This window comes from Erinaceus europaeus, chromosome 4 (assembly GCF_950295315.1).
Source record: "Erinaceus europaeus chromosome 4, mEriEur2.1, whole genome shotgun sequence".
NCBI lineage: Eukaryota > Metazoa > Chordata > Mammalia > Eulipotyphla > Erinaceidae > Erinaceus > Erinaceus europaeus.
In genome coordinates, this window is record NC_080165.1 from 100,848,129 (window position 1) to 100,875,888 (window position 27,760).

The 27,760-nt window shown below is 48.3% G+C and overlaps 1 protein-coding gene across 4 annotated transcripts in view; it reads left to right on the top strand.

Annotated features, from left to right (window-relative positions):
- SCNN1A (sodium channel epithelial 1 subunit alpha) overlaps positions 1–27,612 on the top strand; it is a 47,871-nt gene extending 20,259 nt beyond the window's left edge. For all 4 annotated transcript variants that reach the window (XM_060190222.1, XM_060190224.1, XM_060190223.1 and 1 more), the window contains exons 3-13: positions 4,793–5,048; positions 8,117–8,307; positions 14,395–14,498; positions 16,143–16,306; positions 17,475–17,576; positions 17,681–17,798; positions 25,389–25,467; positions 25,568–25,625; positions 25,853–25,908; positions 26,043–26,118; positions 26,380–27,612. In XM_060190222.1, the coding sequence (XP_060046205.1) occupies positions 4,793–5,048; positions 8,117–8,307; positions 14,395–14,498; positions 16,143–16,306; positions 17,475–17,576; positions 17,681–17,798; positions 25,389–25,467; positions 25,568–25,625; positions 25,853–25,908; positions 26,043–26,118; positions 26,380–26,736 (1,561 nt within the window). In that variant the 3' untranslated portion in view covers positions 26,737–27,612. The remainder of the gene's footprint in view (positions 1–4,792; positions 5,049–8,116; positions 8,308–14,394; positions 14,499–16,142; positions 16,307–17,474; positions 17,577–17,680; positions 17,799–25,388; positions 25,468–25,567; positions 25,626–25,852; positions 25,909–26,042; positions 26,119–26,379) is intronic.
- The last annotated feature ends 148 nt before the right edge of the window (positions 27,613–27,760 follow it).

The following is a 27,760-nucleotide window of genomic DNA, read 5'->3' on the forward strand; positions in this document are numbered from 1 at the left end:
CTCTCTCTCTCTTTCTTTCTTCTTTTCGTTCTTTCTTCTTTCTTTTGCTGGGGCTCTGCTTGCAAGGCTCAACTGTGGTTACTTCCCCCTGTTTTTTTATCTGGTTAAGAAAAAATTTAGTATTTCTATGATCTGATATTTCATTGCAGTCAGCTGTTCTTCTTTACTTACTAGTGTTTTCTGATTTCTAAGGAACATATAATTAAGCCCTTTTAAAAATTAATTAAAAAATTATTTTGCCACCAGACTTGTCACTCAGGCTCACTGCTGGCACTATATATCAATGCTCCTGGTGGCCATCCCCTACCCCTGCTTTTTTTTTTTTTTTCCTATTTGTATTAGATAGAGCAGAGAGAAATTGAGAGAGGAGGAAGAGGTAGAGAGAGGAAGATAGACATCTGCAGACCTACTTTACTCCTCATGAAACTTCCCCTACTGCAGGTGGGGAGTAGGGGCTCCAATGCAGGTCCTTGTGCATGGTGACCTGTGTGCTCAGCTGGGTGCCCCACCTCCTGGTCCCATCAATTAGTTTTTTTAAAAATTATTTTTACATTTTTTTTCTTCTCCTTCTCCTCCTCCTCCTTCTTTTTCTTTTTCTTTTTATTTATAAAAAGGAAACATTGACAAAACCATAGGATAAGAGGGGTACAATTCCACACAGTTCCCACCACCAGAATACTGTATCCCCTCCCCTCCCCTGATAGCTTTCCTATTCTTTATCCTTCCGGGAGTATGGACCCAGGGTCATTATGGGATGTAGAAGGTGGAAGGTCTGGCTTCTGTAATTGCTTCCCCACTGAAAATAGGCGTTGACAGGTCGATCCATACTCCCAGCCTGTCTCTCTCTTTCCCTAGTGGGGTGGGACTCTGGGAAGCAGAGCTCCAGGACAGATTGGTGGGGTTATGTGTCTGGGGAAGTCTGGTTGGCATCATGGTAGCATCTGGAAACTGGTGGCTGAAAAGAGAGTTAACATATAAAGCCAAACAAGTTGTTGACTAATCATGAAACTAAAGGCTGGAATAGTGTAGATGAAGAGTTGGGGGTGGGGTCTCCGTTTTGTAGATAGCTAGTAGGCCTATTTTAGTTCTATTCCAAAAGGCCTGTGGCTATACTAGTTTTTGGTTGTTTGTTTTTCCCCTGAGCCTGAAATCTGATATGCAGGTGGATCCAAGTTATTCTCTGGGGAGATGGTGTCATGGCTGGACAAAGGACCAGAAAGCTGGATCAGGGAAGAGAGTAGCTCCCAAATATGGGAAAGGTGTATAAATGTTGTTGACTGTAGACCCCATTGATTTGATCTGATCCGGGGCCCATATTCAGCTTAAGAGCCTATGTGACCTCTGCATGCCTGCAGATCTGAGCTCATATTCTGTGGTTATGAATAGGAACGTTCCAAGCTGCCCCAATTTCAAGAACCATCTTCCTCAGGTGGAACATAGAGTATGTTGTCCATCCTCCCTTTGGAGGATGGAACACCCTCTACCATTGTTGGTCCATATCGAGGGCAAGGCTCTACGGGGGCCCATTTTTATTCTTTAAAAAAATTTTTTTTTTCATTCTTCTGTTCCTAATTTTGTTCTGAAACTCGATTTTACCACCAAACGATAATTACTATATTAACTTCTTTTTTTTTTTTTTTTTTGCCTCCAGGGTTATTGCTGGAGCTCAGTGCCTGCACCATGAATCCACTGCTCCTGGAGGCTTCCCCTCCCTTTTGTTGCCCTTGTTTTATCGTTGTTGTCATTGATGTTGTTGGATAGGACAGAGAGAAATGGAGAGGAGGGGAAGACAAGAGAGGGGGAGAGAAAGGCAGACACTTGCAGACCTGCTTCACCGCTTGTGAAGCGACCCCCCCCCCCCCACAGGTGGGGAGCCAGGGGCTCCAACTGGGACCCCAGTCCTTGTGTTTCGCGCCATGTGTGCTTAACCCGCTGCACTACCACCTGACTCCCTTAAAGTTTTTTTATTACCTTTATTTCTTTACTGGATAGAGACAGTCAGAAATTGAGAAGGAAGGGGTGAAAGAGAGAGAGAAACAGAGAGACACCTGCAGCACTACTTCACCACTTGTGAAGCTTTCCTCCTCTTGGTGGGGACTGGGGACTCGAACCTGGGTCCTTGCGCATTGTAACATGTGCTCAACCAGGTGCGCCACTACCCAGCCCCTTAATTAGTTCTTAAATGAAGTCACAGTTTGAATTTTCTTTCTTTCTCTAACTGCTCCCCCCCCCCCCCACACACACACACATCTCTTTTGCCATCTCTGGAGCCTCACCTCTCTAGGCTGACTTTTTTTTCAGGGGTGAGGTGGGAGGGGAAGGAACCACAGCACCAAAGCTTCCTTCAGTGCTATGGGGGATGGACTCAAACCTGGGTCAAGTACATGGCAAAGCTAATGTGAATTTTTGTATAAGTGCATCTGGCTTTCTTGCTTAACTTAATGTTTGTGCAGTCCTCCCACATTTGGGTTGTTTCCAGCTTTTTAGCTGTTATGGATAAAACTGCTCCCAACATGTAAGCACAAGTCTTTATGTTTTCACTGCTCTCAGGTTGAGTGAACATTCGAGAAGCTAGGAATGGAGCTGGGTAAAATTGCTGGGTCATCAGGTAGATGCAGATTTAACTTTATTAGAAAATACTACCCCCATCAGTTGTACTGTTTTTGTTTTTTTAGACTTCCACTAGCAGCAATTCTAGTTACTCCACATTCTTATTCTCATTTGATGTCAGTCTCTTAGTTTGAGCCTAATAGATGTTAAATGGTACCTCATCATTGTTTTAATTTTCACTTCCCCGAAGACTAATTATGCTAGGCTCCTCTTTCATGTGCTTACTGACACACACACACCCCCTTTTAAAAAATATTTATTTATTTATTCCCTTTTGTTGCCCTTGTTGTTTTATTGTTGTTGTTACTGATGTCATTGTTGCTGGATAGGACAGACAGAAATCTCGAGAGGGGAGGGGAAGACAGAGGGAGAGAAAGATAGACACCTGCAGATCTGCTTCATCTCTTGTAAAGTGATTCCCCTGCAGGTGGGGAGCCAGGGCACTCGAACCGGGATCCTTCTGCCAGTCCTTGCGCTTTGCGCCATGTGCGCTTAACCCACTGCACTATTGCCCAACTCCCCACATATGACCTTTTAAAAGACAGTTTATCTTTTGACTGATTTGTAAAGGGGCTGGGTGGGGGTACACCTGGTTGAGCACACATGTTAGAATGTGCTTACCCAGTCCTTACAATGTCCTTACCCAGGTTCAAGCCTCCGGTTCCCACCTACAGGGGGAAAACTTTGCGAGTGATGAAGCAGTTGCAGGTGTCTCACTGTCTCTCTCCCTCTCTACCTCCCTCTCCTCTCGATTTCTGCCTGTCTCTATCCAATAAATAAATAAAGATAATTTAAAAAATAAGAAAAATCAGTAGGGCGGCAGTGGTGGTACACCTGATTAAGTACACACACTACAATGCACAAAGACCCAGGTTCAAGCCCCCAGTCCCCACCTGTAGGGGGAAAGCTTCACGAATGGTGAAGCAGGGCTGTAGGTGTCTCTCTATCTCTTTCTCTCCCTATCTCCCCCTTCCCTCTCAATTTCTGACTGTTTCTATCCAGTAAATAAACTTAAAATGAGAATAAAAATTATTAAAAAAAAAGAAAAAGAAAAAATCAGTAGATCATATATGGGTGAGTCTATTTCTGGATTCTACTGATCTATTGTTTATTATTATGTAAGCCCTACACTGTTTTGATTCCTGTGGCTTTAGGAAGCTTTCATGTCAACTAGAGAAATACTTTGCTCTTCCCCCTCCCCCCCCAAAAAAAACTGGTTTGACTATTCCAGTTTTTTTAATTTCCTTATAGATTTTAGAATCAGTATGTTAAAATCTTAACTAGATGGAGTTCTTGATCTGTGGACCTAGGTAACTAACTCTCCTTGCATTCTGGGCTGTTTGGGCAGGATTTCAAGTGTAGAAGTCTTTCATATTTCCCGTCAACTCTACTTAGTGTTTGCTGTGGTTCATGCTGTCGACTATGGTGTTACTTTGGTGACTTCATTTTCTAGTATCTTGTAGCTCGTATGTAGAAGTGTAACTAATTTTTTTGTCTTTTTTCCTGCAACCTTGCTTAGTGCATGAATTAGTTCAAGGCCAGCTGAGTTAGATATTCTCTCTGCTGCCCTGCTTCTCTGAGCTTGCAGGGAACCGGCAACAAAAGCTGCATGGAGGAGGAATGTGATAAATTATAAAGGCAGTGTTTAACTTTTGGGCTTTGAGCCTTACCCGAAAATCATTAAAATTCTATGTACCATGGGGTACTTAGGGGGTACCGCCTAAACATTTGTAGCTCTGGTGTACCCCTGACTTAGGACAGGCCCAGGAGTAGGCAGGTGAGGAGAGGGGGTCAGGGCAGGAGTGATCTGTGCACCTAGGCACCACCTCCCCACCACCCGTGGGCGTTTCTAGTCCCAGGGCCCAGTTCCAGCCAAGGAAAGGCAGACTAATTCCGGGTTCCCTCTTAGGCCAGGGCAGGTGGAAGGAAAGCAGCTCCAACTCTCCTGACAAACACAGGGCCATAAATGCTGTCACCTCTAAGCTCAGGGCGGCTGCCACCTGTCCTCGGGCACACCGGTCTCCCGCCCTACGACCCATCACCTTGAGAACACAAGGGCGACACCCCGCGTCCTTCTCTGGTGTGAACTGTTTCAGTCCGGTCACAAGAGAGGAAACTGAGGCCCTGTAGGGGGTAGAGGCAGAACTTGGGGCATCCTTTTTCATGGACCCTGCCTCTCCAGGTACAAGGAAATCAAGGAGGGGCTGGAGGAGTTGGATCGCATCACTGAGCAGACGCTTTTCGACCTGTACAAATATAACTCCTCCAAGGCCCTAGGAGGCCACCCCCGCAGCCGCCGCGATCTTCAGGGGTCTCTGCCGCACCCCCTGGAGCGCCTGCAGGTCCCTCCCGCCCGCAGCCAGCGCAGCGTCTCCTCCAGCATGCAGGACAACAACCCGCAAGTCAACAGGAAGGACTGGAAGATCGGCTTCCAGCTGGTGAGGCCACGCCCCTCAAGACCTCGCCCAGTATAGACCACGCCCACCAGGGCCCGTCCTCATCACAGGACCCCGCCCATTCAGCCTACACCCCCCCCCAGGTCAGCCCAGAAAAATGGCCACGCCCATTCAAGCCCCTTCTAGCCGCGCCCCAGCGCAGGGTCATGTCCACAATATCTTCCTCTTTGAGGATTCTGCTTCTGAGGCCTGGTGATAAGACTGGCCACCGCCAGGAATTGTTGGCTAGATATCCAATACATAAGTAAGAAATGGGACCAGCGGGGCTGGGTAGGTGGTGCACCTGGTTAAGTGCACGTTACTACGCGCAAGAACCCAGGTTTTAAACCCCTGTCCCCACCTGCAAGAGGGTAGGCTTCACACGCAGTGAAGCGCAGCTACAGGCATCTTTCTGTCTCTCCTTCCCTCTCAATTTCTCTCTGTCCTATCAGGTGAAATAGTAAAGATAAAATAAAAAAAATTAGGACCAGCAAAATAGCTCTCTTGGATAGTTCGCTGCTTTGCCATACGTGGTCTAGGTACCTGGTATTGAAGGAAACTGGAGCTGTGGTATCTCTCTCTCTGCTTTTCTGTCTCTATCGAAAGAAAAAACAGTGAGGGGCTGGGTGGTGACGTATTTGGTTGAGCACTCATGTTACCTTCGGCAAGGACCCAGATTCAGTCCCCTGCTCCCCACCTGCAGGGAGGAAACTTCTTGAGTGGTGAAGCAGTGTTCCCTTTTATCCCATCTTCCTTCTCAATGTCTCCCTATCTCTCTTCAATTAATTAATTAATTTTTAAAAGGAAGAAAACATAGTGATGGGGAGGTGGCATAATGGATAAGGCATTGGACTCTCTAGCATGAGGTCCTGAGTTTGATTCCTGGCAATACACATGTCACTCTGGTTCTTTCTCTTGCTTCTCTGTTCTCTCATGTTAATAAATAAATAAAATCTTTCTAAAAAAGAAAACAAACAAAAATAAATGGACAGGTATTCATAGGCAGGTAGGTACATTCTTCATGAAAAATAAAATGAAATAACATCTTGATATGTGCCAGCCTTGTGATCCTCCTGGGGACCCTCTTTCTGGAGGGGGTTAGGCAGCAGGAAGCTCCTTTCTAAATTCCATCCTCCACCACTGGGGCATAGTTGGGACCCTCCAATGTGACAGGGTCCTGAGACCCTGGCAACCAAGACAGAGGATAAAAGAACTACAGTATAATAGACTCTCCCCCCCCCCCCAGCCAGTGACCTTGCCCATGCAAAGTTTAACCCCTCTGGGCTGCTTTTTTCATTCCCATAGAGAGACAGAGAGATACCATAGGACCAGAGTTTCCTCAGGTGGCATAGCACCTCCCATGCGGCACTGGGCTTTGAACTTGGGCTGCCTGCTCAGCTGGCATGCACCCTACCAGGTGAGTTCTCACTCTGCCTCCCAATTTTTTTGTCTTAATAAAAAGCAAAAGGGAGAGTAAGAAGAGAGGAGAGAAGTGGAGGGAGGGAGGGAGAAGGAGGAGGAAGAGATATCTTTAGTCAGAGAGGGCCTTGCCTGTAGGAATGAGACAGGAATGATAGTCCCAGATCTTACTGGCTCAGTCTTTGATGCTTCAGTCTCCCATTTGTTGAAGGGGTTGTTGGTGGTTGAAGGTTGAGCACCCTTGCTCCAATTACCTGTAGAGGCTATGTTGTAACATGTCAGCGGTAGACAGAGTTGACCTCTTCCATGGCTACTGCTCCTTTACCTTATTTATTTTATTTTATTTATTTATTTTTAATTTTATTTATTTATTTTCCCTTTTGTTGCCCTTGTTGTCTTTTTGTTGTTGCTGTAGTTGTTGTTGTTATTGATGTCTTTGTTCTTGGATAGGACAGAGAGAAGTGGAGAGAGGAGGGGAAGACAGAGAGGGGGAGAGAAAGACAGACACCTGCAGACCTGCTTCATGGCCTGTGAAGTGACTCGCCTGCAGGTGGGGAGCCGGGGGCTCGAACTGGGATCCTTATGCTGGTCCTTGAGCTTCGCGCCACGTGCGCTTAACCCGCTGTGCTACTGCCCGACTCCCCACTTTATTTATTTTTTTATTTGTGGTGAATAGTAGGTTAAAAGATTGTTTGATCACACAGTATATCTCCACACCATATTTATTTCTGTGCCCTCACCTTCTTCTGCTTCTTTAGTCCCACCAGCCCTGTCCCCTTGGGGCATCTCCTCGCTCCCCACATTTGTTGCAGGAATCCTAGATGATTCTCCCCCTTTTTTTTGCCTCCAGAGTTATCGCTGGGGCTCTGTGCCTGAATTATGAATCCACTGTTCCTGAGGCCATTTTCCACATTTTGTTGCCCTTGTTGTTGTTGTTGTTGTTGTTATTGTTACCATTGCTGCTGCTGTTGTTGGATAGGACAGAGAGAAATGGAGAGAGGAGGGGAAGACAGAGAGGGGGAGAGAAAGACACCTGCAGACCTGCTTCACTGCCTGTGAAGCGCTGGGGTTTTTTGGGGGGGTTGCTGCAGGTGGGGAGCTGGAGGCTCTATGTGCTAGTCCTTGCACTTTATGCCATGTGTGCTTAATGTGCTGCACTACTGCCTAACCCCCCTACTTTTTAAAATTGCCAATAAGATTATCACTGGGTCTTGATGGCTGCATGACAAATTCACTACTCCTGGTAGCCATATTTTCCTTTTTTAAACTTTTTTTTTCTTTATTTGATAGGACAGAGAGAAAATAAGAGAGGAGGAAAGATAGAGAGGACAAAGCAAGGGTAACAACAAGGACAATAAAATGGGAAAAATAGTCTCCAGGAGCAGTGGATTCGGAGCCCCAGCAAAAAAAAAAAAAAAAAAGAGAGAGAGAGAGGAAGAGAGACAGAGAGACACCTGTAGTACTTGTTTCAAAGCTTGTGAAACGTCCCCTCTGCAGATGGGGAGTGTGGGCTCTAACCCTGGTCCTTGTGCTTGTGCAGGGTAATGTGTGCTCTCAATTGGGTGGGCTACTTCCTGCCCCTGCAGACCACTCCTTCAGTGACCCACTCCCTCTGCCAGCCTGCTGACACCTTGCTCTCTGTCTGTGTCCAGTGTAACCAGAACAAATCGGACTGCTTCTACCAGACCTACTCATCGGGGGTGGATGCAGTCAGGGAGTGGTACCGCTTTCACTACATCAACATCCTGGCCAGGCTTACAGGAATCCCGCCTGCTCCCGAGGAGGACGCGTTGGGCAATTTCATCTTCGCCTGCCGCTTCAACCAGGAGTCCTGCAACCAAGCGTGAGTCCTGCTGTCTGTATGCTCCCATGAGGCTCCTCCCCAGCAGCCCCCAAATATCTGCTGATTATGTAAATGCCCAAGGGTGGACGGGGGCCTAAACCTCCACCCCAGGACCAACCAGTTGACTTCTACTTTGGGAAGGTGTGGGTTTGAGACCTAGATGTGAAGCTAAGGGCAGAGAGGATGGTTTTCTGTCTGTCCAAGTCCCCATCCTCAGAGAGGCCTACTGGCCTCTCTGCCCCCTTTTATATTTTATTTATTTATTGGATAGAGACAGAGGAATTGAGAGGGAATGGGGGAAACAAAGAGGGAGAGAGGAAGAGAGAGATACCTGTAGCCCTGCTTCACTGCTTGTAAAGCTTCCCCCCTGCAGATGAGGACTGGGGGCTTGAACCTGCATCATCAAGCACAGTAACATGTGTGCACTCAACCAGGTACACCACCAACCGGTCTCCACCTTATGCAGAATGATGATGAAGGCTAGGAGCAGTATGATGATGAAGGCTGGGACTGAGTTCCTGCCATGACCCTGTCCCTCTGGGCTGTCAATTTCTAGGGCCCATTTCTTTGTAAAAAGGGGGTGAAGATGAGATCCATTCACTACTTATGTGGGGAGGATTTTGGGAGGATACCAGTCACAGCTCAAGGCATTAGGATACACCAAAGGGGGAAAAATGATGATAGTCCTAGCTATCATCTGCTAGGACTCCAGTCATAGTGTCCTTGCGAGAGGATCAGGGCAGTTGCCAGTGCCTTCATAGCTCCCCCATTCCTGAAGGCCATTCTCCCCACCCCCTTTTTTTCTTTTTGATGAGAGAGAGAGAGAGAGAGAGAGATGCTTCAGCACTGCTCCACTGCTTCTGACGCTTCTACCCCCCTAACCCTCTGCAGGTGGGAGCCAGGGTCTTGAACCCAGGTCCTTTTACACAGTAATGGGGGCATTTTAGTGGCCACCCCACCACCTGGTCCTCCAGACTCCTGTGGTCTCTGGCCTCTAAGACTCCTGCTGTCTCCCTCCCTCCCTCTGTTCCTGGATTGTCACCTGCTCTTAGGCTGCCTCCACCTGGCTGAGAGAGGGGCCCTTCCCTCGCAGGGTGCGCCAGGTGTCACCTGCCTCTGCCCTTAATTCCTCATTATGCTTCTGACTCTAATCTGAGTGTTTGTTTGTGGACACAAGACTGCCAGGTCAGGGGATGGAGAGTGGGGAGAGCCATGCACAGCAGCCTGGGAGCCGGGTCTGCCTGTCCCTGGCCCCATTCTCTTTGTCCCCTTCCCAACGGCCTTACTCTTGTCTACACTGGCTCCTTCCTCCCTGGCAGCCGGAAGTCCAGGAATAATCACACTGGCTGCTGGGTCACTTCCTCAAGTCAGAGCCTTGTCACTCTTCACCTGGGCTCTTCAAATTTCCAATTTGTCTTCCTGCCTAAGAGTCCTTCCTTTGTCATCAGAGTGATTATTCTACACAGAGCCATATACAAATTTAATGCAATATCCATCAAGGTCCCACCATATGAAAAAAAAGTATATATAATTTTTAAAAAAGAAAATAGAACAAAAGCTATAAAAGTTTACCTAGAACCAGAAAATACCTAGAATTACCAAAGCAATCTTGAGGAAAAAAGAACAGAACTGGAGGCATCATGTTCCCAGATCTCAAAACTATATTACGGGGCCACTGTAATAAAAACTGCCTGGTACTCTAACAAAAATAGACACACTGGCCAGTAGAATAGAATTGAGAGCCCAGAAATAAGCCCCCACACTTGTGCCCATCTAATTTTTGACACTGTGTGTGTGTGGGGGGGCGTGTCAAATGATTAAATGGGGGAAAGGAGAGTCTCTTCAACAATATATATATATAAAAGAAACTATCAAATACTTAGAGGGAAGTATTGGTAGGACTCTTCCATCTAAGTTTTATAGGCATCTTCAGTGACTCAAGCCCAATTGCAAGGAAGACAAAAACAAAACTAAACCAATGGGATAAACTCAAATGAAAAGCTTTTGCACAGCAAAAGGAACCAATGCCTAAACAAAGAGACTCCTCACACTGGGAGGAGGAGCTGTGTGCCTCTCTTATTTCACTTCCTGCTTGGCCATTCCAACAAGGCCTGTTGCTCCTGCACCTCAGCCTCCAGTGGAAACTCTTTCCCATGATGCTCAGCCTGCTCTTTCTCTTTTCCTACAAAGCAGGAGCTTTGTAGCTGCTTCTCTCCAATAGCAGCTTCCCGCTGGTGGTAGCACTCACATGCCGTGAGATCTGTCCTAATGTGCACACCGTTCCAAGATTTCTGGTGGATTCACAGAATTGAGCAACTGTGACCACAGATGTTAGAATGTTTTCTTCACCCCAAGAAGAGGACTTTGCCTAACAGAAGTTGTTTACTACTTGCCTCCCAGCCCCAAGTTCTAGGGATACTTTCTGTCTTCGAGAACTTGCTGTGGACTTTTCATATAATGTGACTTTAGGGACAAGCTTCTTTCACTCAACAGATATTTACTTCAGACATTTTTGAGGGCCAGGGAAATAGCACAGTGATTCTTCAAAAGACTCTCATGCCCTGGGCACCAGTGGTCCTAGGTTCAGTCTCCAGCATGACCATAAATCAGAGCTGAGCAGCACTCTGGAATCTCTCTTTCCTCTCATTAATATAAAATAAAATTTTAAATATCTTATTTATTTATTAACAAGAGAGAGAGAGGACAAGAACCAGAGCAAAGCTAGAGAGAGAGAGAGAGAGAGAGAGAGAGAGAGAGATAACCATAGCCCTACTCTGGCAAATGTGGTGCTGGGGATTGAACTTGGGTCCTGCGTGCTACCCAGGGGCCCACCTCCTCAGCTACAGCTGCAGACATTCCTGTACAAGTTTTTGCGTGGATTTGTGTTTTCATTTCTCCTAAGTGTATATCTGAAGTGGAAAAGCTGAGTCATATGGTGACTCTATATTTAACATTTTGAGGAACTGCTGTACTGTTTTCCAAGTGGCGTTCTCGGACATTCCCAGCAGCGGGCTGTGCTCTCTGTTTCTGTATCCTGACCGTAGCCTTCTCCATAAACCTCTGCCGCCTCCTTGTCCAGAGAGTCTTAATGGCTACACACTGGTCTGGGTGTCCTTCTTATGAGCCCCTATGAGCTCAGCACTGCTGTACTCTCTTTCACAGGTGAGGAAGTGGCAGTACAGAGACAGTAAGTAGCTCATTGGGTCCCTGAGCCAGTCCTTATTGGAGCTTGGATTCTAGCACAGGCAGTTGAGTTCTGGAACCTGGGATCTTCATCATTGTGAGCTGTCCTGCTTCTCAAAGCGTGCTCAGTGTCAGCCACTTAGACTTTTGAATCATGTGTATATCTGGTGTGTGCATATGACATATAATGGCAAGGTGTTGTTTATCTCATTTCACCTCTTTAAAAAATGATTTCTTTATTTGCTAATGAAGAGAGAGAGAGAGAAGAAGAAGGAGGAGGAGGAGGAGGAGAAGGAGGAAGAGGAGAGGAAGAACCAGAGTATCACTCAGGTTTATATAATAGCAGGGTTCAAACTCAGGACCTCATTCTTTTAAGCTCACCCTCTTCCCTTTTACACTTATTCACTATTTTATATTTATTTATTAGATAAAGACATAGAGGTATAGTGGCAGAGAGGGAGAGAGACAGAGTGACATCAGAACATCAAACTTTCCTCCAACGCGGTGGGGGCCAGGCTCATACCTGAGTTGTGCACATGGCCAAAAAAAAAAAAGCGCACTAGCCAAGTGAGCTATTTCACTGTCCTTGAAGGCTCTTTTGTGCTGGTGGCCTCTTACTTCTTTTCTCATCCATGCTTAAGATAGGCCAGAGTGAGTGCAGGAGAATTCCCTTTCTTCTCCTCCACTTTCAATTTCTCTCTCTTTTTTTTTTTCTTTCCTTCTCCTTTTCCTCCTTTTTTACCAGAGCACTGCTCAGCTCTGGATTATGGTGGTGCAGGGGGATTGAACCTGGGACTTGGAAGCCTCAGGCATAAGAATCTCTTTGTATAACCATTATGTTATCTCCTCCCTCCCCCCCTACTCTCAATTTTTATCTGTCTCATGAAACAAAAATTAAAAAAAAAGAGGTAGATGGATGGGTGGTGGCACACCTGGTTGAATGCACATGTTATAGTGTACAAGGATCTGGGTTCAAGCACCGGGTTCCCACCTGCAGGGGGGAAAGCTTTACAAGCAGTGAAGCAGTGCTGCAGGTGTCTTTTTCTTCTTCTCTATCTCTCGTTTCCCTCTCAATTTCTTTCTGTTTCTACCCAACAAGTAAATAAATAAGAACAAACAAACAAACAAACAGAAAACGGGGAAAAAAAACCTACAAAAATGGAAAAATGGCAGCCAGAAGTGATGGTTTTATCATGCAGGCACTGAGCCCCAACAGTAACCCTGGTGGTAATGAAAAGAAAAACAGAAAGATTCACTTGAACCCCACTCCTTATCTCTGGCTGCCTTGTACTCTTCCCTGGCCTCTCACAGGCCCTTTCTGCCTACCCATCCCCCCCTCCATCGGCTTCAAGAGGCAGGGAAACCTGGACACAGATTCCCTTGGTCCCCCCTCCAGCCTGCCCTCAATGCCACCTCCCCACCCCACCCCCCCAACCCCCCATCTCTGTGGGCTCAGCTGCTACTCCCTTAGGAGTGTGTGATGTGCTATTCCATGTGTCCCTGTTGACTCCTTTCTCTCTGTTCCCACACTTGGCACTCACCAGCTTTGGACCTTCCTGTCTGAAGTGTGCTGATGCTGGAGACGTTGTTTCTTTACATCTACTTATCACAGAGAGGGAGACAGAAGCAGGGAGTCACCCTGGTATCCACAGTGCTGGAGACTGAACTGGGGCCCCTACACATGTAAACCCTGTCTCCTCCCCCTGTGTGGCCTTTCTGCTCACAGGAAGCCTCACTTCTTCCTTACGATTTGGTCTCCCTTCTCTTTTTTTTAAAAAATATTTATTGGGAGTCAGGCGGTAGTGCAGCAGGTTGAGGGCACGTGGCATGAAGCGCAAGGTCCGGCTGAAGGATCCTGGTTCAAGCCTCTGGCTCCCCACCTGCAGGGGAGTCGCTTCACAATCGGTGAAGCAGGTCTGCAGGTGTCTATCTTTCTCTCCCTCTCTCTCCTCTCTCCGTTTCTGTCTGACCTATCCAACAACAACGACACTGGTAATAGCAACCATAATAACTACAACAATAAAACGACAAGGGCAACAAAAGGGAATAAATAAATATTTAAAAAATATTTATTAATTTTATTTACTGGATAGAGACAGAAGTCAAGAGGAAAGGGGAGAGGGAGAGAGGGAGAGAGTGACACCTGTAGCACTGCTTCACTACTTGAAAAGCTTCCCCCCTGCAGGTGGGGACTAGGGGCTTGAACCTGGTCCTTGCACATAATAACATGTGCACTCAACCAGGTGTACCACTGCCAGCCCCTTCTCTTAATTCCATGTTCACCCTCAGTCTCACTCTCTCCTCTACCTCTGTAGCCTATCATGTCTTCATTTCATTCCAGGGACTGAACCATGAACCTTCAAGTCTCAGGCATGAGAGTCTGTTGCATACACCACTATGCTAGCTCCCTTGCCTCACACGCCTCCCCCCCCCCCTTCTTCTTCTTCTCTATTTCTTATACACCAAGAACTGTGCAGTTAACCCAGAGATAATACAGAAATGAATGAGGTGTGGCTCTAGTTCTCAGTCCAAATGGGGAACTGAGTTTAGACATGTGACATTCTAGGGACAATGCAAGAGTTTCCTGACATTGCATGGCAACAGGAGAGGTCACAAGGCCACAAGGCCAGTGAGGGATGAGGCAGGAGGAGCCTGGGCTGACGGGCGGGGCGGATGCCCTGAGCTGGTCCCTAGCTTGTCATTGTGGTGGTAGGACCTCAGGCAGTCACCTGATCTCCCTGAACCTGGGATCCCTCTCCTGTGCTGTGGGGCTAGCTGGTGCATACACACACATAGTGTGTCAGCACACAGTAGGTGATCAGGAGACAGGGCTCCAAAAGCTTTGCTTTTCCTGGGCCCCTCCATGTTTCACACTGACCTTGTCTCTGTTTCTTCTGATGCAAGGAATTACACTCATTTCCACCACCCTGTGTATGGCAACTGTTACACTTTCAATCACAAGAACAACTCCCACCTCTGGATGTCCTCCATGCCGGGGATCAACAATGGTGAGCTCTTCCCGGAGCTGGAAAGCCTCCCCCTCATCTTCAGCTCTGCCCTGCACACTCTCCTCCACCTGGCTTTCCTTGTCCTGGGTTACTGTGTGCGTGACTCTGGGTCTTGTCACAATATACTTCTCTTTATTTACTTACTTATTAATTTATTTTTCAGTGTAAAGTATACCTAATTTCCTTGCATTTCCTGTATACACATATAATTAAAAATATTTGTGGGAATTTTAGGCAGAAGTTATATTTCTTTTTAATTTGTGATTTAATATTGATTTACAAATTTACATGATAACAGGGATACAATTCCACACTGTTCCCACCACCAGAGTTCTGTGTCCCCATTCACAGACATGAGTTGACTATATATATATATATATATATGACCAATTTTTCTATTGTTCTGCCTTATATATATATATATATATATATATATATATATATATATATATTTCCCTTTTGTTGCCCTTGTTTTTCATTGTTGTTGTAGTTATTATTGTTGTTATTAATGTCGTTGTTAGATAGGACAGAGAGAAATGGAGAGAGGAGGGTAAGACAGAGAAGGGGAGAGAAAGACAGACACCTGCAGACCTGCTTCACTGCCTGTGAAGCAACTCCCCTATAGGTGGGGAGCTGGGGGCTTGAACCGGGATCCTTATGCAGGTCCTGTGCTTCGCACCATGAGCGCTTAACCTGTTGCGCTACTGCCCGGCTCCCTACCTTCTTTTCTTTAAAGTCACACCTACATCTATTACTACTTTCGAATATACTCCCCCTTTTCCTCTTCTCTCTCAAGGTCCTGATGGAATTAGGTTTCAGAGCCATCTAGTCATCTTCCCCTAACATTCCTCACCCTCTGGGATAGTGGACCAAAATTCTTTTTTTTAATGTTTTTTTTAAATTATCTTTATTTATTGGATAGAGACGGCTAGAAATTAAGAGGGAAGAGGAAGATAGAGGAGAAGGAGAGAGAGAGAGAGAGAGACCTGCCGCCTTGCTTCACCACTCACAGAGCTTTCCCCCTGCAGGTCGGGGCCGGGGACTTGAACTCTGGGGCCTTGCACATTGTAACATGTGTGCTCAACCAGGTGCACCACCACCCAGTCCCTGGGCCAGAATTCTTTATGGGATGCAGAAGGTGGGAGTTCTGGCATCTGTAATTGCTTCTCCACTGGACATGGGTACTGGCAAGTCGATCCGTACCCTAGCCTATTTCTTTCTTTCCCTAGTGGAGTAGGGCTTTTTCTTTGTTATTTTTTAAAGTTATTATTATTATTTTTTTTTTTGCCAACTGTGTCATTGTATTGTGACTCAACTCTGCTCCACTCCACCATTCCTGGTGGCCTTTTAGCCCTCTTCCTTTTCTTGTAGTGACAGAAACAGAGAGGGAGAGAAAGGGAAAGAGAGACACCTGTAGCACCACTTCATTGCTTGTGAAGCTTCCCCCTGCAGGTGGGGACTGGGAGCTTGAACCCAGGTCCTCCTGTATGGTGACAGGATGACGGGTGTGCCACCTGCTGCTGCCCTCTCTAACCTGGAGGGAGGCCTTCATGTCCTCCTGGAACTGTACTCTGATATTCAGCCCAGGGCTGTTACTTCCAGCCTCCTAACATGTCTATCTCTGCTGCCTCCCCCTGCCCCCAGGCCTGTCCCTGATGCTACGTACAGAGCAGAAGGACTTCATCCCACTGCTGTCCACTGTGACGGGTGCCAGGGTCATGGTGCACGGGCAGGATGAGCCAGCCTTCATGGATGATGGTGGCTTCAACCTGAGGCCTGGTGTGGAGACCTCCATTAGCATGAGGAAGGTAAGGTGGCAGGTGCCTAGGAGTGCTCCAGCTGGAGGGCCAGAAAGAGCATCCCAACTGGTAGCCTGGGAGAAGTGCTCCATCTGTAGGGGGGTCAGGAAGGAAGTACCCCATCTGTGTGTGTGTGCATGAAGGGTGGCTAGGAGGTGTGACCCAGCTGTGGGGGCCCTTGAGAGGAGCTTTCTGATTGAGGGGGACAGAGAGTTGTACTTCATCTGTGGGGGAGCTGGGAGGAGTACTTGGCAACAGAAGAGAAGAACGTGCGAGGAGGCTGTGAGAAACAGATACCCAGGGTCAGAATGCTGGCAGACAATCTAGGAGATGGCACAGTGGCTAGAACATCGGACTCTTTGGGAGTCGGACTGTAGTGCAGCGGGCTAAGCACAGGTGGCGCAAAGCACAAGGACCGGCATAAGGATCCCGGTTCGAACCCCGGCTCCCCACCTGCAGGGGAGTCGCCTCACAGGCGGTGAAGCAGGTTTGCAGGTGTCTATCTTTCTCTCCTCCTCTCTGTCTTCCCCTCCCTCTCTCCATTTCTCTCTGTCCTATGCAACAACGACAACAACAATAATAACTACAACAATAAAACAACAAGGGCAACAAAAGGGAATAAATAAATAAAATAAATATATAAAAAAAAGAAAAAAAAAAAAAGAACATCGGACTCTCAAGCATAAGGTCCTGAGTTCAATCCTGGGCCTTGCATGTATCAGAGTGATGTTCTAATTCTCTCTTGCTAATAAATAAATACTTTAAAAATTATTTATTTGTGGTCCGGGAGGTGGTGCAGTGGATAAAGCATTGTATTCTCAACCATGAGGTCCTGAGTTCGATCCCGGCAGCACATGTACCAGAGAGATGTCTGCTTCTTTCTCTCCTCCTATCTTTCTCATGAATAAATAAATAAATAAATAAAAATTATTTATTTAAGAGGATGCTGGCAGGGTAGGGCATGAAGGAACAAGGGCCTGAGGGCTGAGCAGGGGTTCAGTACAAGCTTAGGGTTTGGGGGGTGGGCATGGGCATTTGGAATGGCATTGGGCATTGGAGGAGGCAGACAGGAGAGGCCACAGGAAATCCAGCTGGCTGAGGGGCTGAGGGGCTGAGGGGGTGAGGGAAAACAGCCACCCATCCTCAGCCCTGCCTCTGGGGGTCTGTGGATTCACAGGAGGCGCTGGACAGGCTGGGGGGAGACTACAGTGACTGCACCCAGAATGGCAGCGATGTCCCAGTGGAGAACCTGTACCACCCTGCCAACTACACACAGCAGGTCAGGCCCCCAGCAACCATTATTTTCCTGGTCTGAGCTGTTGCTCCATCGAGGGGAGGGTGTGGAGGAGACAGGCTGACCCCCATTTCTACCCCTGCCCCCAGGTGTGCATTCACTCGTGTTTCCAGGAGAACATGATCCAGAAGTGTGGCTGCGCCTATATCTTCTACCCCTCACGCAAGGGCGTGGAGTTCTGCGACTATAGGAAGCACAACTCCTGGGGTGAGATTGGGGCTCCACGGGAACTGCCCTCAGCTGGGAACTCTGCAGCCCCCCACTCTGCTGGTTGGCAGGGTGCCTTCCGGCCTTTGGGATTCCTGTCTTGGACTCTGCCTTAGTTTCCCTCACACTCTATTTCCCTATTCCCCCCTCCACCTTAATGTCTGTCTGTCTGTCTTGGCTTCTTCTTGCTTTGAATGCAATGACTCTATTAAAAAATCATTTCAGGGAGTCGGGTGGTAGCACAGCAGGTTAAGCGCAGGTGGCGCAAAGCGAAAGGACCAGTTTAAGGATCCCTGTTCGAGCCCCCGGCTCCCCACCTGCAGGGGAGTCGCTTCACAGGCGGTGAAGCAGGTCTGCAGGTGTCTTTCTTTGTCTCCCCCCTCTGTCTTCCCCTCCTCTCTCCATTTCTCTCTGTCCTATCCAACAACAACGACATCAATAACAACAACAATAAATTCAGCAATAAAACAACAAGGTCAACAAAAGGGAATAAATAAATATTTTTTAAAAATTAAAAAAAAAGGGAGTCGGGCGGTAGCGCAGCGGGTTAAGTGCAGGTGGCGCAAAGCACAAGGTCGGCATAAGGATCCTGGTTCGAGCCCCCAGCTCCCCACCTGTAGGGGAGTCGCTTCACAAGCGGTGAAGCAGGTCTGCAGGTGTCTATCTTTCTCTGCCTCTCTCTGTCTTCCCCTCCTCTCTCCATTTCTCTCTGTCCTATCTAACAACGACAACATCAATAACAATAATAACTACAACAACAACGAAAAACAACAAGGACAACAAAAGAGAAAATAAATAAATAAAATATTTTAAAAAAATTAAAAAAAATCATTTCAGAGGACTGGCATAAGGATCCTGGTTTGAGCTCCCAGCTTACCCACTGTAGGGGAGTCACTTCACAAGAGGTGAAGCAGGTCTGCAGGTATCTGTTGTTCTCTCCCCTTCTCTGCCTTCCCCTCCTCTCTCCATTTCTCTCTGTCCTACCCAACAACAATGACATCAATAATAACTACAAAAATAAAACAACAAGGCAACAAAAGGGAATAAATATTTTAAAAAATCATCTCAGAGGGGCTGGGTAGTGGCACATCCAGCTGAGCACACATATTACCATGCTCAAGGAATTGGGTTCAAGTCCTTGGTCCCACCTGCAGAGTGGAAGCTTCACAAGCTGTGAAGCAGTGCTGTAGGTGTCTCTCTTTTGTCTTCCGTCTCAATTTCTCTATGTCTCTGTAAAAAAAAAGGGGGGTTGGGAAATGGCTATGAGGAGCAGTGGAGTTTTTGTGCAGACACCAAGTCCCAGTAATAACCCTGGTGTTCAGTGTTCATTAAAAAAACAAAAACAAATAAACACCTCAGCTTCAGGAAGGATCATGAGGGAGACCTTGGTTGTGTGTGAGGTTTCAGATGTTATTCCTGGAGCTCCCTGGCTTGTTCACTCTTCAGGGGCCAGGAAGAAAATTCTAGGTTTTTTTATTTTTATTTTTTATAGCGCAGTGCTCAGTTCTGGCTTATGATGGTGCTGGGGATTGAACCTGGGACTTTGGAACTTCATGCCTGAAAGTCTTTTGCAGAACCATTGTGCTATCTCCCAGCCACCCCTAGAAGTTTTACATCTGCCTTATTTCCTGGCATCTCCCGTTATATGTGCTATTTGGGTGAGGGGTTCTGAGGCTGAAAACAGATATTAGTTATACATGTGACACATAGAGTCTAACCACTCTGGTGCACCCCTTTTATGTATGTTCACAGTGTACATGATACTTTCTTCAGTTCAACAGTAGCAAGTTTGTATTTTCTAAACCACACACACACACACACACACACACACACACACACACGACTTTTTTTTCCTTTTAAATGTGGAGTCAGAACCTCATACATAATTTTTCTGCTCCCAGGTTGACTTTTTTTTAAAAAAGATCTATTTATTTATTTTTAATTTTTTTTGCCTCCAGGGTTATTAATAGCTAGGACTCAGTGCCTGCACCATGAATCCACTGCTCCTGGAGGCCATTTTTTTTCCCCTTTCGTGCCCTTGTTGTTGTAGCCTTGTTGTGGTTATTATTGTTATTGTTGATGTAGTTTGTTGGGAGAAATGGAGAGAGGAGGGGAAGACAGAGAGGGGAAGAGAAAGACAGACACCTGCAGGCTTGCTTCACCGCCTGTGAAGCAACTCCCCTGTAGGTGGGGAGCTGGGGGCTCGAACGGGGATCCTTATGCCAGTCCTTGCACTTTGCGACGTGTGCACTTAACCCACTGCGCCACTGCCCAACCCCCAAAGATTTATTTACTAATAAGAGAAAGAGAAAATACTAGATTATCACTCTGGCACATGTAATACCAGGATGTGAACTCAGGACCACATGCTTGAGAGTCCATTGCCTTTTCCACTATGCCACCTCCTGGGCTGGCCACGTCAATTTTTTTTTTTTTAAAAGTATTTATTTATTTATTCCCTTTGTTGCCTTGTTGTTGTAGTTATTATTGTTGTTGTTGATGTCTTTGTTGTTGGATAGGACAGAGAAAAACGGAGAGAGGAGGGGAAGACGAGAGGGGGAGAGAAAGATAGACACCTGCAGACCTGCTTCACCGCTTATGAAGCGACTTCCTTGCAGGTGGGGAGCTGGGGGCTCGAACCAGGATCCTTGTGCTTTGCGCAACCTGCGCTTAACCTGCTGCGCTACCGCCCAACTCCCAGCCAGGTCAACTTTTTCAAGAGAGACAGGGAAAGTTACCACAGCACATGAGCTTGCCCTGGTTCTGTGGCACTTCTATGTGGTGCTGGAGTTTGAAGCTGGGCTGGGTGAATAGCAAGGCACATACCCTACCCAGTGAGCTCTCTCTCTCTGGCCTCTGGGATTGTTTATTTGAGGATTCTCCACCCCGGCCCCTCCTCTTCTTCCTGGCACAATAAAAAGAATTTGAGGGAGCACTGAATTCTGGGAGTAGACACAGCCCATCTCCTTTCCACTGCAAGGAACTTCTTGTGCTAGGGTCTTAGGGGAGGAGGAGCCAAACAAGAGGCTGCAGATAACAGGGGGTGGGCACGTTTGGGCTCTCACTACCCTAGCGAATGCTGACTATCCTCCTGCATCCTCCTCTCCAGCTTCTCTCCCTGGGGCTCCCCAGGCAGTGGATGCCAGCAGCTGCTCGAGAAGCCTTCAGGCCTCCCAGGGGACAGGTGGCCTCAGTGTGGTGCCGGCCCTTGTCTATTTATTCCCATGTGGGCCTCCCTGTCTCCCTCTCCCCTGGTCTTCCCAGCCTGCTTCCTTTTCTCTGTCCACATGCCCATTTCTCCTTGCCTGGATGACACTCAGCATATTGCAGTACATGGAGGATAGGGACCCCTTGCCCACTGCTCTTCCCTATCCCCCAACAGTTTCTTTTCCTTTTTTTATATATTTATTTATTCCCTTTTGTTGCCCTTGTTGTTTTATTGTTGTAGTTATTATTGTTGTTACTGATGTCGTTGTTGGATAGGACAGAGAGAAATGGAGAGAGAAGGGGAAGACAGAGAGGGGGAGAGAAAGATAGACACCTGCAGACCTGCTTCACCACTTGTGAAGCGACTCCCCTGCAAGTGGGGAGCTGGGGGCTTGAACTGGGATCCTCATGCTGGTCCTTGCGCTTTGCGCCATGTGTGCTTGACTCACTTAACTCCACTTTTCTTTTTTATATTTCATTTATTTTGGATAGAGAAATTGAGAGAGAAGGGGGTGATAGTGAGGGAGAGAGAGAGAGAAAGAGAGGGAGAGAGAGAGACCTGCAGCCCTGCTTCACTTCATGTGAAGCTTCCCCCCTGTAGGTGGAGACTGGGGGTTTGAAGCTGGGCCTTTGTGCACTGTAACGTGTGTACTCAACAGGTGCACCACTGCCCAGCCCCCTTCTTCTCTTTTTTTCTTTTCTTTAATTTTTTTTTTTATTATCTTTATTTCATTTACTGGATAGAGACAGCCAGAAATTGAGAGGGAAGGGGATGATAGAGAGGGAGAGACAGAGAGACACCTGCAACACTGCTTCACCACTTGCAAAGCATTCTCCCCAGCAGGTGGGGACTGGGGGCTCGAACTTGAATCCTTGTGCACTGTAGCATGTGCACTCAACAAGGTGTGCCACCACCCGGCCCCCTTCTTTTCTTTTTAAAGATTTATCTTATTGACTACGTGTGAGTTTCACACAGAGAAGCCAGAGCACACTCTGGCTGGGGGATTGAGCCAGGAACTTCAGGCATGCAAGCTCAGCATTCTACCAGCTGAGCCATTTCTCCAGTCCCCGCTTCCCCTTACCCCCACCCCCAATAATTTCTGAGTGCTTGTTAATTTGAAGATACTCTGTGAGTGAAAGATAGCAACACGGACAAGTTTGGGGAGTCTGGTGGGAGTGCAGCAAGTTAAGAGTAAGTGGTGCAAAGCACAAGGACTGGCATAAAGATCCCGGTTTGAGCCCTCAGCTCTCCACCTGCAGTCGCTTCACAGGCAGTGAAGCAGGTCTGCAGGTGTCTCTCTTTATCTCCCCCTCTCTGTCTTCCCCTCCTCTCTCAATTTCTCTTTGTCCTATCCAACAATGATGACATCAGTAACAACAATAATAATAACTACAACAACAATAAAAAAACAAGGGCAACAAAAGGGAAAATATATATATAATACAGGTTTGGTTGCTCCCCAGAGAAAAGTGCCAGAGTTTTCCTATTCTTCCCCCTCACACACCCTGGCCCTGGAGGACTGAGAACTTTGAGCCAAAAATGAAGGATTTCTGGAGTGGGTGACTAAAGATATCAAGAATGACAAAATCACCTTTCTTAGGCTTGGGAGGGGGAAAAGATAGAGTTATAAACTCATTCTTTTCAAAACAATTTTTTATTATCTTTATTTATTGAATAGAGACTGCCAGAAATTGAGAGGAGTGGGGGATAGAGAGAGGGAGAGAGATAAGCACCCGCAGCCCTGCTTCACCACTTGTGAAGCCTTCCCTCTGCAGGTGGGGACCAGGGGCTTGAACCCAGGTCCTTGTACACTGTAATGTGTGCACTTAACCAGGTGTGCCACCACCTGGCCCCCTAAACCCATTTTTTATCTCCTCTTTCTCCTCCTTCTCTTCTTCTCTCTTTCCTCTTCCCTCCTCTTTCTTCTCCTCCTCCTTTGAGATCATTTCTTTCCCAGATAATTTACTCATTTAAAGTTAATATCTTCCACTTGGGAGAGAGCTAAGCATTAGAGCACAAGCCTTGCCTGGCTGAGGTTCAGCCCCCAGCACTGCCATGTGCCAGACAGGGGTGGTGCTCTGGTCTGTCTGTCTTTGTCTCGTCTCTCTCATATATATATTTAAATATTTATTCCCTTTTGTTGCCCTTTTTATTGTTGTAGTTATTATTGTTATCGTTGTTGGATAGGACAGAGAGAAATGGAGAGAGGAGGGGAAAACAGAGAGGGGGAGAGAAAGACAGACACCTGCAGACCTGCTTCACTCCTTGTGAAGTGACCCTCTTGCAGGTAGGGAGCCGGGAACTCGAACCGGGATCCTTACGTCCGTCCTTGCACTTTGCGCCACCGGTACTTAACCTGCTGCACTACCGCCCGACTCCCATAAATATATATTTTTTAAATGCTTTAGAAGAAAACCAAATGCACTGTTTGATTTAGCACAGTTGTAGCTTTTCAGTTTGGTCACAGGCTTGTGCAACAATTGCCACAGTTGTTTTTACAACACTATCATCACCTCAGAAGGGAACTTTGTACCCCTTGGTACATTCTGAGTGTCCCACACCCTGCATCCACTCACAGGCCACTGTTTATCCTGCCTGAGACAGCAGTAACTAATCTGCTTTCTGTTTCTTTGGAATAAATGAAATCTGGCATGCGACTATCATCTTCACTTAGAATATTTCCCAGGCACACCCACCAGGAGACATTCCTTTTCATGACTGAATAGTACTCCACAGACAGATACACTATGTTTTATTATCCATTCACGAGTTGAATGACATTTTAAAAAAAGATTTATGGAGGGGATGGGTGGTGGTGCGTCTGGTTGAACACCCATGCACAAGGACCCATGTTCAAGCCCCCAACTCCCACCTGCAGGGGGAACGCTTTGCAAGCTGTGAAGCAGTACTGCAGAGCTTTCTCTCTCTCTTTCTCTTCCCTCCCCCTTGATTTCTTCTGTCTCTATCAAATAAATAACATATTTTTAAAAAGATGTATTTATTAGTGGGAGAGAACTAGAGTGAGGGGGGCTGGGCAGTAGCACAGCAGGTTAAGCGCATATGGTGCAAAGTGCATGGACCATCGTAAGGATACTGGTTTGAGTGATGTTGGAATTGCTGGGTCATTGCTAGCTCTTTGTAACCTGTGGAGGGGAACTGTCAAATGTTTTTCCACATTGGCTGCACCATCTCCATTGCCAGCAGCCAAGCATGAAAGTCTGTAGTTCTCCCCTTCTTTACCTATCTTCTTAGATGACAGCCGTGCTAGTGGGTGCGGGGAAAGGGGGGTTCAGTCTCATCTTTTTTTTTTTTTTGCCTCCAGGGTTATCACTGGGGCTCGGTGCCTGCACTAGGAATCCACTGCTCCTGGAGGCTTTGTTGCCCTGGTTGTTTAAAGTTGTTGTTATTATTATTGTTGTCATTGTTGTTGGATAGGACAGAGAGAAGTGAGAGAGAAGTTGAGAGAGAAGCGGGAGACAGAGAGGGGGAGAGAAAGACAGACACCTGCAGACCTGCTTCACCGCTTGTGAAGTGACCCCCCTGCAGGTGGGGAGCTGGGGGCTCGAACCAGGATTCTTACGCCAGTCACTTGCACTTTGCACCATGTGTGCTTAACCCACTGCACCTCTGCCCAACCCCCCAGTCTTAATGGCTTACACAACAATGTGTGCTTTTTTGTTTTGTTTTGTTTTGTTTGTTTGTTTGGCAACCCTGGGAATTTACTGCTCCAATTGACTTTTTCAGATAGAAATACAGAGTTAGACAGACGAGACACAGAGACAGACAGACAGACACACACACACACACACACAGATTACCATAACAAAGTTTTTCTCAGTGCCATGGGGGCCTGGGCTCAAACCTGGGGGGTGCCCAAGACAAAGCAAGCACACTGCCCAAGTGAGCTATCTTGCCGACGCTCTTCTTGCCTTTTGCATCTTGCTCGTATCCTATACACTTTTACATAGCTGTGTCCTAGTTGTTATTATTATTTCCCCCCATCAAGGTTCTTGCTGTGCCTGCACAGGTCCACCATTCCTGGTGGCCATTTTTTTTCTTAACTCTAGCTAGAGGGCGAGAGACAGAGAGAAATAGAGACAGAGAGCAGGGGAGATACCACAGTACCACTCCATGCTCCTGGAGCTTTCCCCTGCAGGTACTCCCAGTGGTGGCCCAGGGTTTGAGCCAGAGTCCCTGTGCTTGGTAGTAGATGTACTCTATTTGGTGAACCACTCTGCCCACCCTTCTAAATGTGACTCGGTCTAATGTCTTAACCATTCTGGGGTGTTGCAGGAGGCATGGCTGTGATGCCACATGACATTCCAAGTCATTGGGTGACCTCCTGGGCCTGGGTGGGAGGCTGAGTGACCTGTTGCCTGCAGGTTATTGTTACTACAAGCTCCTGGATGCCTTCTCCTCTGACCGCCTGGGCTGCTTCACCAAGTGCCGGAAGCCATGCAGGTGAGGGCCGTGCCAGGGGCTCGAGTGGATGGGTTGGGACTCAGCAGCTGGACCTTGGGCCTTGGGGGGGGTCTCACCCCATTTATCACTCTGTCCCCAGTGTGACCAGCTACCAGCTCTCTGCAGGCTACTCTCGGTGGCCCTCTGTGACATCCCAGGTGATGGGGACTAGAGGTGGAGGGGGTGTGTGAGTGTGCGAATGAGTGTATGTGAGGGTTTGTGAATGTCTGTATGTAGACTACGTGTCAGTGTGTGTCTGCTTATGTGAGGGTGTGTGTGCATGTATCTCCTCTGGGTTTAGACGTGTGGGTATCTAGCTCTGCCTTCAGCCCTGCAAGGCTGAGGAGTGTGGGGTGACCCCACTGACACCCCCATCCTTTCCCAGGACTGGGTCTTCAAGATGCTGTCCCAGCAAAACAACTACACCAGCACCAACAAAAGGTCAGTTCTAGCCTGGGCCCCGCATGCAGGAGAGGGCCCTGGGCATGAGGTAGGATGCAGTGGGGTGAGGGGGGCAGACAGCATGGGGGCAGCTCTGTGGGGGCCCTGACCTGTGCCTTTCCTCCTCTCTACAGAGATGGAGTGGCCAAACTCAACATCTTCTTCAGGGAGCTCAACTACAAAACCAACTCTGAGTCTCCCTCGGTCACGGTGGGTCCCAGGGCAGCGGGGCTGGGTGAGGGCTGGGTTCCTGGATACCTGTTAGGGAAGCAGAGGGCCCAGGGCTTGGCCTTCAAAGGGGGAAGCAGGTAAAGAAGAGATGGGCAAGTGGCCCGGGAGGCTGCGTGGTGGGTCAGATGTCAGACTTTCAAGCATGATGTCCTGAGTTTGATCCCTGGCATTTCAGGAGCCAGAGTGGGAGTCTGGTAGAGTTCCCCCTACCAGCAGTCACCCTCTCGGCTCCCCTCACAGATGGTCACTCTGTTGTCCAACCTGGGAAGCCAGTGGAGCCTGTGGTTCGGGTCCTCGGTGCTGTCGGTGGTGGAGATGGCCGAGCTTGTCTTCGACCTCCTGGTCATCACCTTCCTCATGCTGCTCCGGCGCTTCCGCAGCCGCTACTGGGCCCCTGGCCGGGGCGCTCGTGGTGCCGGGGAAGTGGCCTGCACACCTGTGTCCTCCTTCCCCTCCCGCTTCTGCCCACACCCCTCCTCGCCACCCCCAGGCTTGGCTGCCACCCCCCCAGCCTTGGCAGCCCCCCCGCCTGCCTATGCCACCCTGGGCCACTGCCCACCACCTACAGACCCTGCTTATGACCTGGGGGACCCCTGAGAAGGTGGAGAGGGGCCCCTACTCCCAAAGCAGCACTGGAGAAGGTGGGGGCTTCCCCTCGAAGCTGCCCAGGGGTCTTGGGGTTGTGGGGGTTGGGGCTAGCTGGGGCAGTAGCTGGACTTACCCGGGTCTCTGCTTCCTGCCTGGCCTCCAGCCTCCAGCCAGACCCCCCCCCCCCCCCCCCCAGAAAACCTCCTGTGGCCTTGGAGCAGCCAAGCCAGACTTGGCACCCTGACAAGGAACTTTCCTAGGAAGCAAGCAGAGCCAAGCACAAACAAAGGCCCTCACTCCAGGCATGGGGGTCCCGCCCAAGCCAACCCCCTCCACCTCCTGCCCTGCTCCCCACTCCTGCTACTGCTCTTGAACCTCAGTGGGGAACCCCAGGGAACCCCACCCAAAAGCCCCCTTGATTAGTTCTGGGGCAAGTCCCTAAGAGGCTGAAGTATACCAGCACAGTGAAGGTTTAACCATCCTGGTTGCACCCCCTTCCAGATTCATCTGCTCCCCTTGACCCCACCTCTGCCCCGACAGAATCCTTCCTTCTCTGCAGATTTGCTCAAGCTGGTCCCTTAGCCTGGAGGCTTCTTCCACCGGCAGCTGGAGAACTCCTGTGCAGCCCTCAGAGCCCTGCTCAGAGACCACCTCCTCTGTACAGGCTGCTGCCCTATTTTGCCCCCCCCCATTGATGGAGCCCCTCTGCCCTGCCTCTACTCCCCACCACACACAACCTGATAGGAGGACTCATGTGACTTCACATTCTTGTTCCTTTATGTCTGCCTCGCCCCCCCACCCCCAGACTGAATCCTGGAGCTCAGGGTCTGAGCCCAGTGCCCGCCTTAGAGCACATAGATTCAATAAATCTCTGCTGTGAAACGACCCGAAGGACTGTCTGGTTTGCTGGGCAGCAGTGCCGGGAGGAGTGGGGGGTGGGTGCAGGATCCGGAGTGCCTCCCAGCTCCCAGAGGAGATAACCCTGGGCCATGGATGTCATGCCTGCAGGGACCTATCAGGGACAGGCACCCTG